We start from the raw sequence: 18317 nt of genomic DNA on the forward strand, positions 1-18317 counted from the left end.
TCATACATTTTACGCAGAATTGAGTGCGTGGCACCGGAAGCAAAGGCGGGAGGTCCAGAGGGAATACTGGTTAGCCTAAATAGCCCCTATTATGCAGAAACTTTCGGATCAGGCCAGATACAGAGCGCCATCGCACCTGACCCTTTCGTGTACCTGGTAGGTAATAAAACTTGCGGTTTCCATGGCAATGTTATTACAGGGTTAGCTTTGTGTGCATGTAATGTGTTTTTGCATGTGTGTGTGTATCACCACGTTGAACTCAACCTCGTCGTGACACGCACCAAGCCATTACGTCTCAGTTCCTCATACTTTGCATATTATGGAATTCAAAGATGGATAGCCACGGGAGGAGTCCGCCACGGGAGGCAGTTGACACCCACACCAGATCGGCGTGCAGGTACCACGCGATAGTGTTGCTATCAAGAGTTACAAGGTGATAGCTTGCTCTGAAAATTTTCCTACGTAACCACTAACCTTCTTATCTTCCGGAATGCTCGCCAATTCCTGCCTGTTGTCCCGTTTCGTCCCCTTGTTCGTGAACCTCCCATTTCTGTAACCGGTCTGGAGCCAAGATCACTTCATTCACATATCATGCATCCTCTCCACACTCTAAAAAAGTGGCCACTCACTCCGGCCGTAAAAGCCTGTACGGACCTTTACTACCCCCCCCCCCCCCCACGCCTGTCGACCCACAATTTGCATGGACCTTTAACACGTCATACCTAACCCTCTAAAAATCATGCCAATGATGAGGACGGTGCCCAGAAGAAGATCAGTCTCCTCGAGATATCGGCGCCTCTCGTCCTGAGGCAACTCCCTTCATACCTTAAAAACCCGAGACTAGGGGACAAAAAAACGACAACACAGACAAGGACTCAATTTCGCAGTCTCAGACAAGTCTCAATTGAGACCTTGTCTGTGTTGTCGTTTTTTTGTCCCCTAGTCTCGTGTTTTTAAGTTATGGATCTATACCACCAGCTCGCTTGCTACCTCTCTAGCTACTGTAGTTAACTACTCGAAAAAGTAGTTTAACCAGTAGTTGCACACTACATTTCTGAAAGTAGTTCATAGCTACTTTTTAACTACAATCTGGTAGTTTGACTAGTAGTTTAACTACATGTAGTTAACGACTGGCCATCACTGGTTATAAGTAACCAGTGCCGTGTATTAAAAGGGAGACGGCCATTAGGAGGTGCCTAAAAAAAGAGGCTCGACCTGTCAATCAAACTTAGGCACATCTAATTGGTTAACGTATTCCATAGGGGCTGCCATGACACCAGATTTTCTCCAAAATGGAGGATGGCGCTTGGAACGGGGAAACTGAGATTTCGTGCTTTTTTTTTTTTTCGCAAACTACTTAAATTTCATACTCCAAGTATATATTCTCATGCACGCATTTGCAAAATAGGCTTCAACTTTCGTTCCGCCATCACTATTTACACGAAAATATGGGATGTTTCGTCGCTAACGTTAGGCCAAGTTAAGACAATGATCCCAAGGAAATAGCAAGAAGGACGAACCTTATACGTAGGATTTTGCGTAAGTGCAGCATAAGTGGCGTCTTTCTTGCTATTTTCTCGGGATCGCGGTGTTCACTAGGCCTAACGTTAGCGACGACGGATGTCATTTTCGCGTAAATAATGATGGAGGAGCGAAAGTTGAAGCTGGTTTTGCAGCTAGTTACAAGAGGATGTATACTCACATAGTGAAACTAAAATATTTATGAAAAGTTTTTGCCACGAAATCCTCGCTTCGCCGTTCAAAACAACACAACCATAATGGGGAGAGATTGGTGTCATGGCGGCCCCCATAGAAAACGGCATCCAATGAAATGTGCCCATGTTTGATTAACAGGTGGAGCCTGTTAATCAAACATGGGCACATTTCATTAGGCTCCTCCTAATGGTCAGACTCCGTCTTTATATACGGCTCTTAATGTAACGCTAGAAATGTTTAAACCGAACTGTTCGAGAGTTGAGGATATTCTTCAATGTTGATTGGAAAACTTTCACAGATTTTGTTCATCACATCGTGGACGCGTTGTACTGCACGTCACCATACCGAGAAAAAAAAAAAAAAACTTCTACATGTCGTACTCAGCGAGATACAAGCCCTCGAACACACTCCCGAGGAAAGCACTGACGTCACAGAGCTCAGAGCAGCGTCCATTCCAATTGGCAACCGTAGGCACGTGACTTCTCGTGCGCTTCGTCACTGGCGGCGGGGAGGGCTGTGATGTCTGAGCCACATGAGTTTCGGTATTCGCGGTGCCCATTTTCTCCGCTTCTATCACTCTCTTCGCTGTGAAACTTTCAATGCAGGTTCACGTCGATGCAAATCACCTTGTTTTACGTTTATCTGGGATAACCTGCATCCGCGGCAATGAAGAGGCTGACGAGGCTGCAGCAGCTGCGTATCATTCCCGATCAAGCGTGCGGATTACGCTCCCCAAAGGCGACAGGCGAACCTTCCTAAATGATGTGGTGAGGCCTCTCGCACATGCACAATGGGCTCGGAACGTTCCATCAAGAGTTCTGATGCCTGAAGTGGACCCTGACTTTGGCTTCACCATGGCTTCTCGTGTGCTTCGCCATTTTGCGTCGCTGATACACAGGCTTCGTCTTGGGGTCGCATTCACCCCCTAGTTCAAGCATCTGATCGGCCGCTCCGACTCGATGCTCTGCTCTCGCTGTGCTGTTTTGGCGGATATCAAGCATGTGCTCCTCGACTGCCATCTTCACACCTCCCAAAGAGCAGGTCTACAGTGTCGCCTGCAGTCGACCACGGCCGCACGGCATTCACATTGGAAACCAGTTGGAAGTAAGCACGCGTCCCAGCTGAGTTCACAGGTGGCTCAGAAACCCAGATGACCGTTGCCAGTTTGTGAACGCTCAACTTGTAAAACTTTTTAAACTTCCATCGCGAGCGAGCTGTACTCGATTCGCATATTCTCATCAAAATCATCTCATCAGTTCTCGAGAACACAATGGGGCAGAGGTCACCCTTGATGGCAGACAACAGTTCCACGTGGTCATCACATCCATATGTCTCTGTCTGTCTGTCTGTCAGTTTGTGCGTGCATGCCTGTGTGTGTTGTAATATGCTCAACACAAGAACCTTCGTTTCATCCTAGGCCCTTGCCCGAGTTCTAACAAACCTCTTCTTCGCTTCTTCTTCTAACCCGTCGGCACCCTACATGTGTGCCTGTGTGTGCTTATGTGTATGTGTGTGTAAATACTGTGTCTAACCGCTACAGCAATAACATGTGCGTCAGGATACTTCATGCTCGTTTTTCTGTAAGAGACACAGCATGCGTAGTTGTCTGGCAGATTGCTATTGCTTTGACTTTGCTTTGATCTTTGCTTTCGCAGGACCCAACCTTCCTCAGTATGTCTCCAAAATCTGGTCCGCTGTCCGGCGGAACGCCTTTGACGTTGATCGGCAAGGACTTGGACGTTGGAGGCACCTGGTTCATTACCATCGGTAACGGCAGTTGTTCGATAGTCAGGTCAGCTCAGTTCCACTACTGCATGTTACCATCACGACCTAGCAGATTATAACGACCATGTCATAGGCACCCCTTCCCTGCGCCGCATTTAGAAGCTAGCGGTGGCGCTGCTCATCGGCCCGGTTATTGCTTACTCAATTTCTGCAATACTTTGTACTTCAGCTCACCTTAGTATTTTTGCACAAGCGGTGGACGTCCAACGAAAGACGCTTCTTCCTTAGGTTTATTATCGTCATCGTTCTACGCGTTTTTCATAGGCGTTCATTGCTGTCGTCTGCTATTGCAGTCGTACGTCCGCTTCTGCGTGTTCAAAATTCAAATTTCCATTGTCCAATCATGATGTAGATGTCGCGGGCCGACGAGTAGCGCCCCTAGCGGATCGTGCGGACGGGCTCCTCATAGGAGTTGCCGGTTATGACATGGTCGTTATAACTTAGTAGGTCGTGATTGCCATATACTTGCAATGCGACTTTTGCATCCGCAGCATAGACAGTAAACACATCACATGCACGACCCCTGATATGAGAGACACGATGGACCATCGCGACCGTATAAGCTTCAGCGTTACGCCGTCTGTCAACGATACCATAGTTCCGTACAAGCCTGGATTCGGATTGGTCGAGGGTCTGACATTCACGTTCGTACGAAACCCTGCCTTGTTTTCAGTGAGGTAAGTTAATCTATATATTAGTCACTGCGAATAGTGAATTGTCGTCGTCGTCGCGTCATGAATGCAATTTGATGCGCTCTTCGCTCGCATTATCAGGCCACACCCAGACATCGGCACAGCCGAGAAAAATGTCACTGCTGTGGACAGAGACAATCCAGTCATTGTAATACAGGTGAGTCACTCACGCTGGTTTTCGAACTTACCTTGCAGCAGGAGCTCATGCGGTCCATGCAAGGGCAACTTTGGATCCTGTCATCCGTAGTATAATTCAGTGGTCCAACCTCATCTACAAATAACATGGCTCGTCCGCGCGAACTCCGACGAAGTTCCTCAGCGCCGTCCTCGGTGGCTTCGCCAATGACCTACGAAGGAGTAAGCGTTGAGTACGATAGTGCGTGCAAGAAGCACTAACGGAACTAGTGAGGACACCACTGAGGAATTTCCTCAGCGTTCGAACTCATGTCTATCTAAGGGTGCGGCCAGATCGTTTTTTTTATTCTATGCTGGCGCCGCGAAGCAACTGTGGCTATGAGCGGAGTACAGACGTGGCAAGGTGGAGAGAGGACAGTAGGAAGCAGTGGGGGACAGGGGGGGTAGTATGCGTCCTTTGCTGACTTCAGGGGGGACTGTGCTGACATTCGTCTGGAAAGTCCGCCGGAAAACCCAGGGAAAACTCATGGAAAACCGCAGACAGCACAGCCGGGTCAAGCATTCGAACCCGTTCCACCTCGCAGTCTCGGTGTGGAGAGCGAACATCCTAACGACTATGCCACGAGAGCTGGTCCCAGGACAAGGTGCTCACGCAGTATGGAATGGGCCACGTTTGCTGTGGGTATTTGTTAATTTTACCACTGACTACGTGAGCTGGAGTGGCCAGCACGCTCGAGATTAAACATGGTCTGTGTCTCTTGTGGTCTCTGTGACACTGTGGTCTCCTCTTCTCTGTCTCCTTCTGTCTTCTTCGTCTGTCTCTTGACTGTCGAGTTCGGTGAAGCGAAATAAGTTAAAATAATCTGAAGCTAATGCAAGCAGTCTTGACATATACTCAAGGATGGGTACGCTGTCCCTGAAAGTATCCCGCTTTTGTCCCGATTTCAGTAATATGTTTGTCCCTCAAATCCCAGCTCAGCACATCACCACTCATTTCACAGACCCCAAGGCAGTAATGTGTCACTCAAAAGTAGTTGCGCATATATCAGTGTCATATATAAAAGTGCCAACGTCCACACACAACAAATACCGCCATGGGCGCTACCACGAGTTTTTCCAGGGGGGGGGGGGGCAAAGCGCTCCCGGGGGTGGGGGGCAAGAGTGCAACCCCACCACCACCACTACATCTTTTCTGGAGTCGGACGTTGCGCACTGTGTGGGTGCTCAGAGGTTCCTATCATGACATCTGAGGATAATCATTACGACTTATGTCTAAAGAGCGCACTATTTTCACAAGCGACCTTGGTGTTCCAGGGGGGGGGGGGGGGGGCACGCCCCTACTTGCCTCCGGTGCTGAAATTCGCGTTAAACAATCGTAACCGTCCTGTAATTTCTTCTTTCTTTCATATCTAATCTAATGTAATCTAATCGCCTATAGGTAAACTACCTATGGAGTTACTTTGCACAATGCTGGGTACCGTGACCACAAAGGGCAGTATGGAAGACAGCCAGCACGTACTTTTGGATCACTGATACCTGAGTGCTAACACACATTAAGAAAAAGACACAGCCAGACATACCTGCGCTTCCCAAAGCGTGTTAGTAGTTAGTTGTCAACGGTTCAGTACAACCGACTAGCCGTACATTATTTGGGCTTTCGCAAGCCGAGGAACTTCAAGCGTCCCTGTCTCAAGAGTAGAGTGCAGGCGTAACTGGAAGGGCCTGCTCAGTATTTCCTTCTGTTACCAGGGACATAACCTCGACAGCATCGCCCGTCCGGAAGACGTCAACGTTAATGTGGGCGGAAAACACAATGCATGTCAAGTAGTCAACATAGAGGTTAATTCCATATCGTGTGTTCTCACGAACCCTGAGGACTTCAATGACGATCGGCCGTTTCCAGTGGAGGTACGTTATCACGTCAGCCAAAGGACACTACAGCAAACTGAGTCCTGCTGCGCAGGTGCTTCTATACGGAAAGAATTACGCCGTTGGGATGATCCGAACGGTCTCTCTAGGCACGACGAGCCTCTGGGCCATCGTTGGAGGACTTCTCGCACTAGCCGTCGTGATCTCCATCATAATCGCTGCTGTAGTATGTGTTCGTAGCCGCAGGAAACGGGCCCTGCGCCACATCGTTGAGTTCCGCGGCAGGGGATGTGATGACAACACTACTGCAGTAAAGAACGGTAAGTTTACTTTAACCTGACTTGCATCCAAGAACTTTCCACGACGTAGTCGACCTTTTTTCCTATACTAGACATAGCCTTGCGGTCTTTTAGCGAATTGCTTCTGTCACGCCCTAACAACAACTACTTGATTTTTAATATGATGATCACACGCTGCCCACCAGATGCAAGGCCTTCGTTCTCTTGCGGAGTACTTGTGCTCCACAGGTCTGGTGACGGCTCTCTGAAAGTGTTCCCAGCATCATCATCCCCTCATCCGTTCCCGATGCGTAATAGGGCAGTGTACCGCCTCAACGGCGGTGAATCGCTCACCTCATCATCGTCCAATGTATGTGTGTGTGTGCGTTTCCATTCCTAGTGGCGATGTGGGAGTGAGATAGTCAGCCCCAATTCACAATAAGTATCGAAGTCCTATGGTGTACAAAAATGTCAAAAGCGCTCTGAGGGCATAGCGTTCGTGGGCTGGACTTGACCAGGTACCAAGCAATTTTGAGGAGAGAGGGGTGCGAGAGTCCAGCTGACTAAGAGGCCTGGAGAGTGCGGTTCGGGAAGGTTGATAGTGTGGGCAATGAAGAAGAATATGCTCTAAATCTTCTGGAGCACCGCAGACTCAAGCGGTGACGCCACTAAGCCGTAACAGCCGCATCGAGTCGCATTCGATGAAATAATGCAGCATATTGACGAGAGAGAGGTGTATCGAGGCATGCCGAAAGTCAACGTTGGATCAACTCTTCTCATCATAGATGAGGGGAGAATATCAGTTGTCTACTGGCGGGAAGCCAGGGGTGTCACGAGGCGTCGAAGAGTGTACAGCGTATAGAGCGTAAGACCGTAGCCGTAAAGTCATAGAACCGGTCCTGCAGCTGCATCGGCCGACTCTCGCGGCATCCTCACTGCCATCGGCCACCACCGTACCCGGACGGATGACTCACGTGATTCGGCACGGGTGCCTGAATACTATAGTTTCCTTTTTTGTAAGGTCACCCTTTCCAGATGGGAATACCACTAACCCGTGCCACCAATGCCACCAATCCAAGAAATGTTTTTAAGTGTATACAGCGTTGGAGACAAAATGGCCGATATGGTAGCAGACGACATTTTTTTCTTCACCCTGCACAGAGGCACTGACTGACCTGGCGCGAAAAAAAAAAACGAAAAAAAAAAAAAACAGACGTTGCAAATCGGATTGCGCCGGCTTTGTTTCTTATGGAGAATTCGGGTGGTCATTTCATGGCAACACGGCCTGGCGCTCGGAAATTGCTCGGAAATTGCCCGCCCTGAAGCACGTGACCGTTGCCACTGGAAACATGTAGCGGTTTTAGTCGCATGGATCGCGCTAGAGGAAATGCGGGCGCTCGTCGTCGGATTTCGTCGTCTGCTAACCCACGTGAACTTCGACGTGCTAGCTAATGCAGGTCCTCACCACCCTTGTATTGCGTATATGTGACGACACCGGATATAGTTGGGCAGTCCGCTGACCGGTCGTTTCGAGACCGGGCGAAAAAAGTGCTAGCTGGCAAATTCCGAACATGCGAGCTTGCTTCGCGTTGGCCAAGCGAATATAACTGCTCAGGATCCGGCAAAAAGAAGAAAAAAAAAAAAAAGAAATTGCCACAAAATGACCACCCGAATTCGCCATTAGTTACATTGCATGATATGGAAGGAAAGTGACTGTCTGTTATTGCGCAGTATGGAATAAATACCACGGGACCACGTGGAGCGCAGCAAAAAGGGAAAACGGTTATGACGGTTAACTTTTTCACTAATATTTGCTGGAACTCTAGGGATAACAACGGTCCCACAGCGTTAGTTCAATCTCCTAGTAGTCGCAGAAATACTTTAACGCTGTAATGACACTATGATAGCTCTTGCAGATTATATGAGCGTAAAAACTGGCAACACCAGTACGACTAAGCCAGAGGACCTTCCCAGCTGCTTGATCACGGCTGACACACTGGAGATGCTGAAGGCAGAAAAGATCTTATTCCCACCTGATGCACTCGACCTGGGTCCGGTCATCGGCAAAGGTAAAATCAGACGCTCATCTCATAGGCTCTGAAGGTATACAGGGTGTCCAAGCTAACGCGCACCGGTGTCTAAAAAAAAATCACGGTTCGTTATAAGGGAATGAAAACTGCAGGATATTGTGAGTCGCGCGTCCTAATCTCCCGTATTTTTTCATGACGGCTGATTAATTAATTAGGCCAAGATAACTTGATAACTTTTTAATTAATTGCCTTAGGGCCAAGATGTGAACTGGAAAGTTGTAGAGCGTGTCGAGAAACAGCTATCTCGGCAGATAACGGATGTATAGTCGTCTTCAACGTAAGAAGGACAAGAAATCTAGTCCGTCGCAACTATATACGCCGTTGGAGATAAGGAGACGCAATAGCGCGCCAGGAGAAATATACTGCAGCGCCACCACGCGTCATCAGTATAGGGGAGCGCACTTTCTGCCGCAGCGTAGTGTCGTGAGATCAGTCTTAACAGTCAATACGGAAGCAGAGCGAGTATAATGGATTACGTTATCTGGCGCAGGATGGAGCGTGGCACCCCGGTGTCCAGCCATCCAATCTGTGGCGCGCAGTAATATTTTAAGAACTCTGACGGACTCGATCTATTTTCCTTCTTAAGTTAAACGCCGCCATAGTAGTAGTGTATACGCTTCAGAGCTCCGAAACCGAGGCGCGCGCGTAGGTGCGATCGCGCTCGTGTCACATGGTACACTTTAGTTTGTAAGTCAAACGTCGCCATGCCGTGCCGTCGCCGGCATGGCGACGTTTGACTTACAAACATATGCTATACGTGCAGCCAAAGAGCTCCTGCTATTTTTTTTCCCTCTTATGGTACACTTTAGGATTTCGCACGCGTTCTTTCTTACCAGTAAAAAAAAAAAAAAAAAGAAAACTCACGCAAGGCGTGCGCTGTAGGAAACAGTTGCGACGGGTGTTTCTCCACACGCTCTACAACTTCCCAATTCACATATAGGTCGTAAGACGAGTAATTAAAAAGTTATCAAATTAATTGCGCATAATTAATTATTCAGCCATCATGAAAAAATACAGACGAGTACAACGCGCGATTACTCGCAATATCCTGCAGGTTCCATTCGCTTGTGACACGCCGTTTTTTTTTTTTGTTTTTTTTGTGTGTGTGTGTGTGTGTGTGTCTTTTAGACCGCGGCACACGTTAGGTTAGACACCCCGTTTGTTGAGCAACTTTTACACCGGACGTCTTCAACGTCTTGCGTCTTCACAGGGCACTTCGGCTGTGTCTACCGGGGAACATTGTCTACGCAGAAAAAAGGAGTTGAGATTCCCGTTGCTGTGAAAACGCTGCGTAATGGTAAGACTCTAAAGTTGACATCGTCCACAAAAGATGAGGTAGGTGCTGTACGACATTTCTCAATTGACTTGTCATCTAGTCTTGCTGTCACTGCTCGGTGTCGCTCCCAAGAGGGTGCAAACCGAAACTCTAGCGCCCCGCCGAGGTGCGCCGCACTTTGCGACAGAGCGCTGTTACATGAGTGGAGCTAGGAGTTCTACGCCTTCCTATGTATGTCCGCAACCAGAGCAGGCGACAAATGTGCGCAGGCGCGAACTGGCGCAGGTCGCAGATGACGTTGATTTGCGTACGCGAACTTGTACTAATGATTTGTAGGCGCTATATATTCTGTAAGACTTGCTAAGGGTGCAGTATAACGAAGAGACATATATGTATTACTGAGAATCAGAGACAACCGTAAAACATACAGAAGACTTCGTCATGCTTTTATATAATCCCTATGGCATACATTATTTCAGCATCAAGTAGTGATGACGTGGAAAATTTTCTGGAGGAAGCGTTACTGATGAAGGACTTCCAACACGCGAACGTGCTTTCACTTATCGGGGCCTGCATAGACACCGATGGACAAGTCCTGGTCGTGATGCCTTACATGAAGTACGGGGACCTTCACTCGTACATTCGGGACGATCAAAACGTGAGTTTTTACGTCGCTATCCTAAGGCTATAGCGAAAAAGGGTTACACGCGCAACTTATATATCCGATTTCATTCGACTTAGGCCGGATTGCTGGCATCTCTAGTTGAGAAGCGACACGTGAACCATCTGGAACCGTCTGCATAAGAGTTGAGTAGAGTATATGTCGCACGGGCAGTCTTCAATGGCCATTAAAACATTGAACGTGCGCGTAGCTCCATCTAGCGTGTAACGTGTCAACCTGTCGGGTACCACTGGATCCAATGGTCCTCGACAAGCTGACACGTTACACGCTAGATGGCGCTACGCACATGTTCACTGCAAGTGTGACAGGGGTATTATCAGACTCAATTTCATTGGCCTTGCCACTACATGGAGCACGCGCTCGCTGCTCGTGCGGGAAAAATGACGCTTGAGCTACCGAGCATTAGTATGAGACTCCTATACTGAACTTTTATGCAGACGTGCGCTGTGGCCCAGAACGACTAGAAGCTGATATACTTTTGAGACACATAACCTTTTGCATGGGAACCAGAAAATACATCACTATCAAAGACAACATTGTGGGTAGATGGTTCGGAGTAATCGACAGCAAGTTTTAGGAGAACGTGGAAGCCTCACGATAACGTTTCCGGAAACATGGTAAGCCAATCGCCTGCTTCCTTTGGAGTGGTTGAGGCACGTTGCTGATACCTGATCGACTGACAGCGGTATGGAGTCGAAATAGCAGGGTCCTCACGATACTCTGACAATCCCTAATATGTGAGGCACACTTAAACGGAAGGTCGCATCTGTTCCAATCGATTACGAAACTATAGTGTCATTCAGTTCCGCCCGGACAAGAGAATACATGCCAAGAGCAGACACCGGATGTTGAGAGTGTACCGGAATTTCCTGTCTGGAAAAAAAAAGCAAAAAAAAAACGAGAAAACGTCATTTTGTAACCGGCCAATCATGACACGCCTTTGAGAAAAGGAATGCCGCGGCCGTGGCAGGAGTCTCATAGAGATACGGGGCATCTGGGCGGCGCCTTTCCCATACTCTCCGCGCCGCCCTCTCACTCCTTCGCTTACGGAGTGACGTCACGCCTCTGGAGCTTCTGCAGCCCGCGGAGGCAGCGCTTATCGTTAAAATTGGTTCACTTAATATCTAAACACATATCAAAGGGAAAAAAATTAGCAAGGTAGACTGTTGACCGATGCCGAACACAGTATGGTTCAGGGAAGGAAAGTAGCCGAAGCTCTTTGGCTGCACGCAGAACATGTGTTTATAAGTCCCAAACGTCGCCACATCCAGCACAGGACAACTGTTTCGGCTACTTTTCTTTCTGCTTTCGGCTACGTTGTCCACCTGCGCACTGCTGATGATGGCCCAAGAAGGCCGAAACAGCTGTCCAGTGTTAGTGCGGCGAGATTTGGGACTTATAAAGACAGTCGCAGTGCAAGCCAGCAAGTACATACACAAAGGAAAAATAGATAATGCTCTATGGCTGCACGTTGAGCATATGTTTACAATTTGATCGTGCACTCCCAGCCGAGTACAGCTGTTTCGTCCTAGTTGGGACTCATCAGCCCGGCGTAAGGAAGTGACACGATCTGTATGGCTCAGTTTTATAGATGGTTTCCCGGATGCAAGAGTCGCTTTAAGTCTCTAACACGTGTATTCCAGGCTCCTACGGTGAAGGACCTAATTATGTTTGGTATCGATATTGCCAAAGGCATGGAATATCTTGCAGAGAAGAGATTTGTCCATCGAGACTTGGCGGCCAGAAATTGCATGTAAGACAACCATACTCCTGATAAAGAAAGAAAGAAAAAAAAAACGAAGCACGAGCCTCACATAAGTAGCATGAATGAATCATCCTGTTTTTCACAGGCTCTCCGAGGACTTCACTGCCCGCGTCGCTGACTTTGGCCTCTCGCGTGATATCTACGAAAGCGATTATTACAGCACACAAAACACGAAGGCGAAGCTTCCGATCAAGTGGATGGCACCTGAGAGCCTGGAAAAGGGAGTCTACAACCACAAGACCGACGTGGTAACCAAGTCTTGCAACTTTTATTTTGAAGTTTGAGGAGTTCGGCAATGAGGAGTCCTCAGAATAGATCGTGGCAAACAGAGCGGCAAGTGCTGATAACGGAAGATAATAATGTAATGGCTTTACATCGACAATTTTATAATCCGTGATTTTACGTCGCGAGGCAGCTGTAATCATGAGCAACCATGGTCGGTGTCTGGATTAATTTTATAGAGCAGATACGGTGAACCCTCGTTAGTATGACCACCACCGTTCCCGAAGACCGCTTCGTTCCGGCCAGTCTTAAGTGTACAACAGCAGCAGCACAGTGTGACCTGGTCTCGTGGTCACTGCTGTTTTAAGCACTACAGTGCTCTGGGAGCCCGAAAAGCACTATGAATAATTTCGAGGTCAATAACATCAGGAGTCATCCCAAACTTTGGCGCCCTACTTCAACATGTGTCACCCTCTGCATGACGTACGGTGGTGACCTCTCCCTGGGGCTACTCTGCAGGTCATGTGACATGGTCATAATAACGAGATGCTAATACCTGCGTTTGACACTACTTGTGACAAAAATCTCGGTCATATAGTCAGAAAAGCGGATTGTCATAGTAACGAGTTGGGTTTACATGGCGGAGGTACGGTTTCCGAGAAAAACGGTCATAAAATGAGTATGTCAGATTATCGGGGTCATATTAACGAGGGTTCACTAGGCTGCTTGTAACTGCATCGTATATTAAAGTCCTTAGCGATAAACGACATGCGTAAGCAACCTGTACACAGCTGGACATAAGCTTACGGAACACTCTCCGGCGCATTCCTTCCTCAGAGTGACACGCCAAGCATCGAATGGTAACGGACGGACTTGGTGACCTGGTTAGCTATGCACATGTCTGTACGTCCGTACGCTCCTATTCGCGGCTAGCGTGTCGCTCCGAGGAAGGAATGCGCCGAGGCGTGTTCCGTAAACTTTTGTCCAGCACTGTACAAGGTGTACAACCTGTACCTGCAACCTGTACGGGTTCGAAATGCCGGTATGACAGCTGTGTCGGCTGCCTGATACGGAAAGCAGTTGTACAAAACATTATGCGGGACTCGTATAGTTGTTCCAGGATTAGCCCCTTCCTGGTCATGGTGTCTTCGCTTAATGGACCTTTTTCGCAGACGCGTCGTACTACCCTAGCGGCTCTCTAGCGAACCATGCTCGGAGCGCGTCAAAACAAATCCACGTGGGTACCACAAAGGACCAAAACGGTTCCGAGTGGGACCGACGAGCTGGCGCCGTTCGTGCGGTCTCCCCACTGATCCCCACTTCTGTCGTCTTCATACTGCGCCATCTAATGCAGACGGAGACAACCCTCTCCGGCGCCTCAAGATCATGCGCATGCGCATAAGCTGTTGTGAAAAAGGTCCATTGCAGCAGTATTATTTTTACAAGAAAATTATATCGGTGTCCCGTCGCGTAACAAAACCGGCGTCTTGAACCTCAAGGACTCTGGTAGTACCTCGACGCTGAAGTAGGTTCGCTGCAGTCCTGCTCCTCGGCAAGCTCAAAGGTTCAAAAAGAGCAACTTTTAGGAAGCCTCTTTATTTAATGTTAGCTTCAGCCTGATTTCAAAGCATGTTTGTGGCTTTCTTCGACAGTGGTCCTATGGTGTCGTCCTTTGGGAGCTGCTTACTCGTGGGGTGACTCCATACCCAGGCGTTGACAACTGGGACACGCTGGAAATAATTAAGCGGGGGCGAAGGATGCAACAGCCAAACTACTGTCCTGATATGCTGTAAGTCATTAGACAGATACAGTACGGTGCACCTCTTGTAATGGCGTAGCTTGCCATGTTGCCATCCGCCGCTGTGGCCTTTTGCCCAGCTGGTAACATTGTCTGTTGTATCAATTCTGGGCAACGTATTTTACCGCCAACCCCAACACCACCGAATATCCTCTGGATGTACGAAAAATGTCCTAACGGATTCGTACGTCCTATGGATATCTGAAGGATATCCATCGGACGTACGACTTCCTTAGGACATTATCCAGAGGATATTCGGTGTTGGTGAATGTTTGTTCAATATATAGTGATTTATCTGTCATATTATCAGGTACCAAGTCATGCTGCGCTGCTGGGCTGCAGACCCCAAAACCCGACCGTCCTTCACGTCCCTGGCTCTAGAAATACCGGAGATCCTGCATGTCCTCGAAGAGAAGAACCGGAACAGCCGTGTCAGCCTCACCGTAACGTACGTCAATTGCCCGGAACAGAGTGCACGTGTGAACGTAGCCTGAAGCGGATACAACGTCCACCGCCGCGTTGAAGAACAGGAACGTATATTCAGGGCTCCCTACTCACTTCTAGCCCACGCATTAGTTCACGAGTTCAGAGGAGAATTCTACGTGCCTCGTTCGGACGTGAGACTTCGAACACATATGAGGGCCACTTCCGCATCTTCATCTTTGTTTTTCTTTTTTCTTTTTTAATTTTCTATCAACCAACAAATAACACCAGTGAAGCGCATGTGTCCACAAACGTTCAAATACTTTATCTTCCGACTCCTATACCTGCTGCCTATATCTACCAAGGTAGAAATTTGGGGTAGTTGGTACATAGCCATGAGTAAAATCTTGCAGCCAAAGAGAGGACGAAGACACAACGGTAGAAACACACAACAGCGGAACTGCAGACTCTCAACTAAAGGATTTAGTTGAGAGTCTGCAGTTCCGCTGTTGTGTGTTTCTACCGTTGTGTCTTCGTCCTCTCTTTGGCTGCAAGATTTTACTCATGGCTATATCTACCCTCCCCTCTCCCCGAGTTGGAACATGAAGTCTTTGGTTTGTCAGTTCAGTGTCCTGTCTTGAGCTGTCCTTTTAAGTGTCGCCTTGCGCTGAGGTTTTTATCGATTTTAATTTCACACCAAGCAGCCCAACCTTCAAATTCACGACTCGAGGACACCGCGCATGCGCCGACTCAGGGCATCATCAACGCGCCACAGCAATGTCAACGACACACACACACACATAAAGAGACGATGATGTGATGGGGCTGATGGCGGCCAGCAGGCTGGGCGCTGCCCCAGTGCCATTTGTAGATAGTGAGAGATGATGATGGAGATGAGGATTCAGGTGATGAAAGCAGGGTGGAGAGGCCTGTAGGCTGTTGATGACAGAAAGTCCCAAAGGCGACGGAGATCTTGTCATGCCCATAGTCATGATTTATTTGTTGCTGTTGTTGTTGTTGTTGTTGTCAAAGACAAAGGAAAATTGTGGTGGTGAAATCTCGTTGATATGAAGACCTCCAGTGCAAAGCCAACTAGCGAGGTTCTGGTCTCCGACCGACCGTCACGCAAGTGTACTTGTTCCATCTGATGTGTTCTTGTACATATTCGCCACATACTTGCATTTACATATTTGCATTTACATAGCTTTACGAGTGAGTGCCTTGTGTGAGTTTTTTAAAAATTAGAATACAGCAATAGAATACAGATTGTTACGTATGTCCTCATGTTCCTCTTCTACCACTGGGGTGGCCCAGGGTTCAAACCTCGGCTTTCTCCTTTTCTCGATATTTGTCAATGACCTGCCGTCCAATGTGAAGCACTGTGACTTTCTACAATATTCGGATGGTATTAACAACGTTCCATTGTGTTTGTCCTTGTTGATGAAAAGGTGAAAAGTTACGGAGTCAATGTTATTGTGAATGATATTGAGACCGTTTGGTGCCAGATTGCGTTGAATGACAATAAGACACTGGCTGTTGGTTCTTTTTATAGACCACCAAGTAGTGACAGTACTGTTATTGAGATTCTAAACAATATGATTCTTTCTATCACGAGTGATTACTTGTTATTGTGTTGTGACTTTAACTTACCTGAAGTTAAGTGGTCCGATGGTGCTGTAGCTTCTTTTCCGCGAAATGCTTTGTATACTGAGTTTGCTTCCTTAATACAATCTTTCGACTTTAAACTGTTTGTTGATTTTCCTACACGGTGTACGATCACGTCACAAAATATACTGGACCTGATATTGCGCAAGAATCATGACATTATTAAATGTGTTGGTACACTACCAGGTTTGAGCGATCACGAGGTAATCTTGGCTGGTGTATTGCCTGTATTTTCAATATATGATGTACTCAAAGAGCGTCTCGTTTACCGCTATGACCTTGGTGACTATGAGTCAATGTCTTCGAGACTTTCAGATTTCTTTCCCCAGTTTGTTGAAATGTCCAGCAATACTGACATCAACTCTTTGTGGAAATGTTTTCATTTGTTAATATGAGATTGTATGCCCCCAGTAATACTCTTAGTCACAGGCGTGCGAGAGACAAACAGGGAGTTACGCTCACTTATTAGGAGGAGGAATGCCTCATACGTAAAATATCGCAAGCATAATACCCCTTTTTTATTATACTCAATTCAAAGAACTAAGTGATCTGTTTAGGGTTACAATGAACGAAGCGAAACAGACATTTTTCGATCGGATCTGTAAAGACAAAGATGGAAGAAATGAATTTTGGAGGTTCTTGAAGGTGAACAGAAGTGATACAGCGGGCATTCCTGACCTTTCAAATCAAGGGATGATTGTATCAGATAGCGCTGAAAAAGCTGAGTTGTTCAATACTTATTTTTCATCTGTGTTCCAAGTGGTCGAGCCCTGTACACTCCCTGATGTCACCCAATGTATTAGGGTTTCAATGCCTCGTCTATGCGTTAGTTATGAGGGTATACTGAACCTATTGCAGAATGTAATTATTAAAAAAGCAGTGGGACCTGATGGAATATCTCCAGTGATTATGCAACGGTGTGCTAATGTTATTAATGTTATTGCGTCTTATCTTCTTATTTTGTACAACAATTCCTTACGCAGCCATATTATACCTAACGAATAAAAAGCTGCCAATGTTGTACCAATTTTTAAGTCTGGTTCTAGACATGATGTTGTTAATTACCGCCCTATTTTTCTTCTTTCTGTTTCATCTAAGATATTAGAGCACATAATTTACTCAGGCATTTTCAAGCATTTGAGTGACAATAATTATTTTTCTGAAGTACAGCATGGTTTTCGTCAGACTTATTCATGTACCACTCAACTTACTGAATTCCATCATGATCTCGTCTCCTCTTTTGATAAAGGTGTACAAACAGACGTTTTTGTAGATTTTCGGAAGGCATTTGATATGCATGTTTCCACACGCCTATGTTTTACGCACGCTTTCCTTCCTTGGCATAGATATAGGGATGTTTTACAGTGGCCTGCCGACTACCTAAGTAATAGGGTTCAACGTGTAGTGGTCGAAGGTAAAGCATCATCGCCAAGTTGCGTGTGGTCTGGTGTCCCACAGGGATCAGTTCTGGGACCTCTCTTATTTCTTATTTTTACTAATGACATGACACAGTCAATCAACTGCAAAATTAGGCTGTTCGCAGACGATTGCGTTTTATATAAAGACATTTTAAACCTTTCAGATGCTCAACTTCTCCAGGCAGATGTAAGTAGAATCGTTTCTTGGTGTGCCAAATGGGGCATGAGCTTAAATACTAGCAAATGTGAGGTAACGCATGTTAAAAGAAAATCTAGTGTAATCAAGTTTTCTTATAAGCTTCATTCTTTATATTTAGATACAGTTTCTGAGTACAAATATCTTGGTGTTTTTCTTTTAGCAGCGATCCTAGATGGACCCACCACGTAAATTATGTTTCTGCGAAAGCAATAAGGACGCTTCATTTTATTTTTCGCAACATTAGACAGGTTGGTTTAAAAGCTAAAAGCGGTGCATATACGAGGGTGGTTCCATAAGTTTCCGG

At 47.0% G+C, this 18317-nt stretch overlaps 1 protein-coding gene across 3 annotated transcripts in view; it reads left to right on the plus strand.

Annotated features, from left to right (window-relative positions):
• The window catches only part of LOC135387946 (hepatocyte growth factor receptor-like), a 33137-nt gene extending 15572 nt beyond the window's left edge, over window positions 1-17565 (plus strand). For 2 of the 3 annotated variants that reach the window (XM_064617185.1, XM_064617184.1), the window contains exons 7-19: window positions 18-156; window positions 3372-3508; window positions 3993-4178; window positions 4275-4350; window positions 6078-6236; window positions 6292-6517; window positions 8383-8544; window positions 9776-9862; window positions 10321-10499; window positions 12167-12276; window positions 12374-12536; window positions 14163-14299; window positions 14619-17565. In XM_064617185.1, coding sequence (XP_064473255.1) covers window positions 18-156; window positions 3372-3508; window positions 3993-4178; window positions 4275-4350; window positions 6078-6236; window positions 6292-6517; window positions 8383-8544; window positions 9776-9862; window positions 10321-10499; window positions 12167-12276; window positions 12374-12536; window positions 14163-14299; window positions 14619-14802 — 1945 coding nt within the window. In that variant the 3' untranslated portion in view covers window positions 14803-17565. The remainder of the gene's footprint in view (window positions 1-17; window positions 157-3371; window positions 3509-3992; window positions 4179-4274; window positions 4351-6077; window positions 6237-6291; window positions 6518-8382; window positions 8545-9775; window positions 9863-10320; window positions 10500-12166; window positions 12277-12373; window positions 12537-14162; window positions 14300-14618) is intronic. The other variant, XM_064617186.1, reaches the window with a different exon arrangement.
• Window positions 17566-18317: the final 752 nt, after the last annotated feature.

This window comes from Ornithodoros turicata, chromosome 3 (genome assembly GCF_037126465.1).
Source record: "Ornithodoros turicata isolate Travis chromosome 3, ASM3712646v1, whole genome shotgun sequence".
Classification (NCBI taxonomy): Eukaryota; Metazoa; Arthropoda; class Arachnida; order Ixodida; family Argasidae; genus Ornithodoros; species Ornithodoros turicata.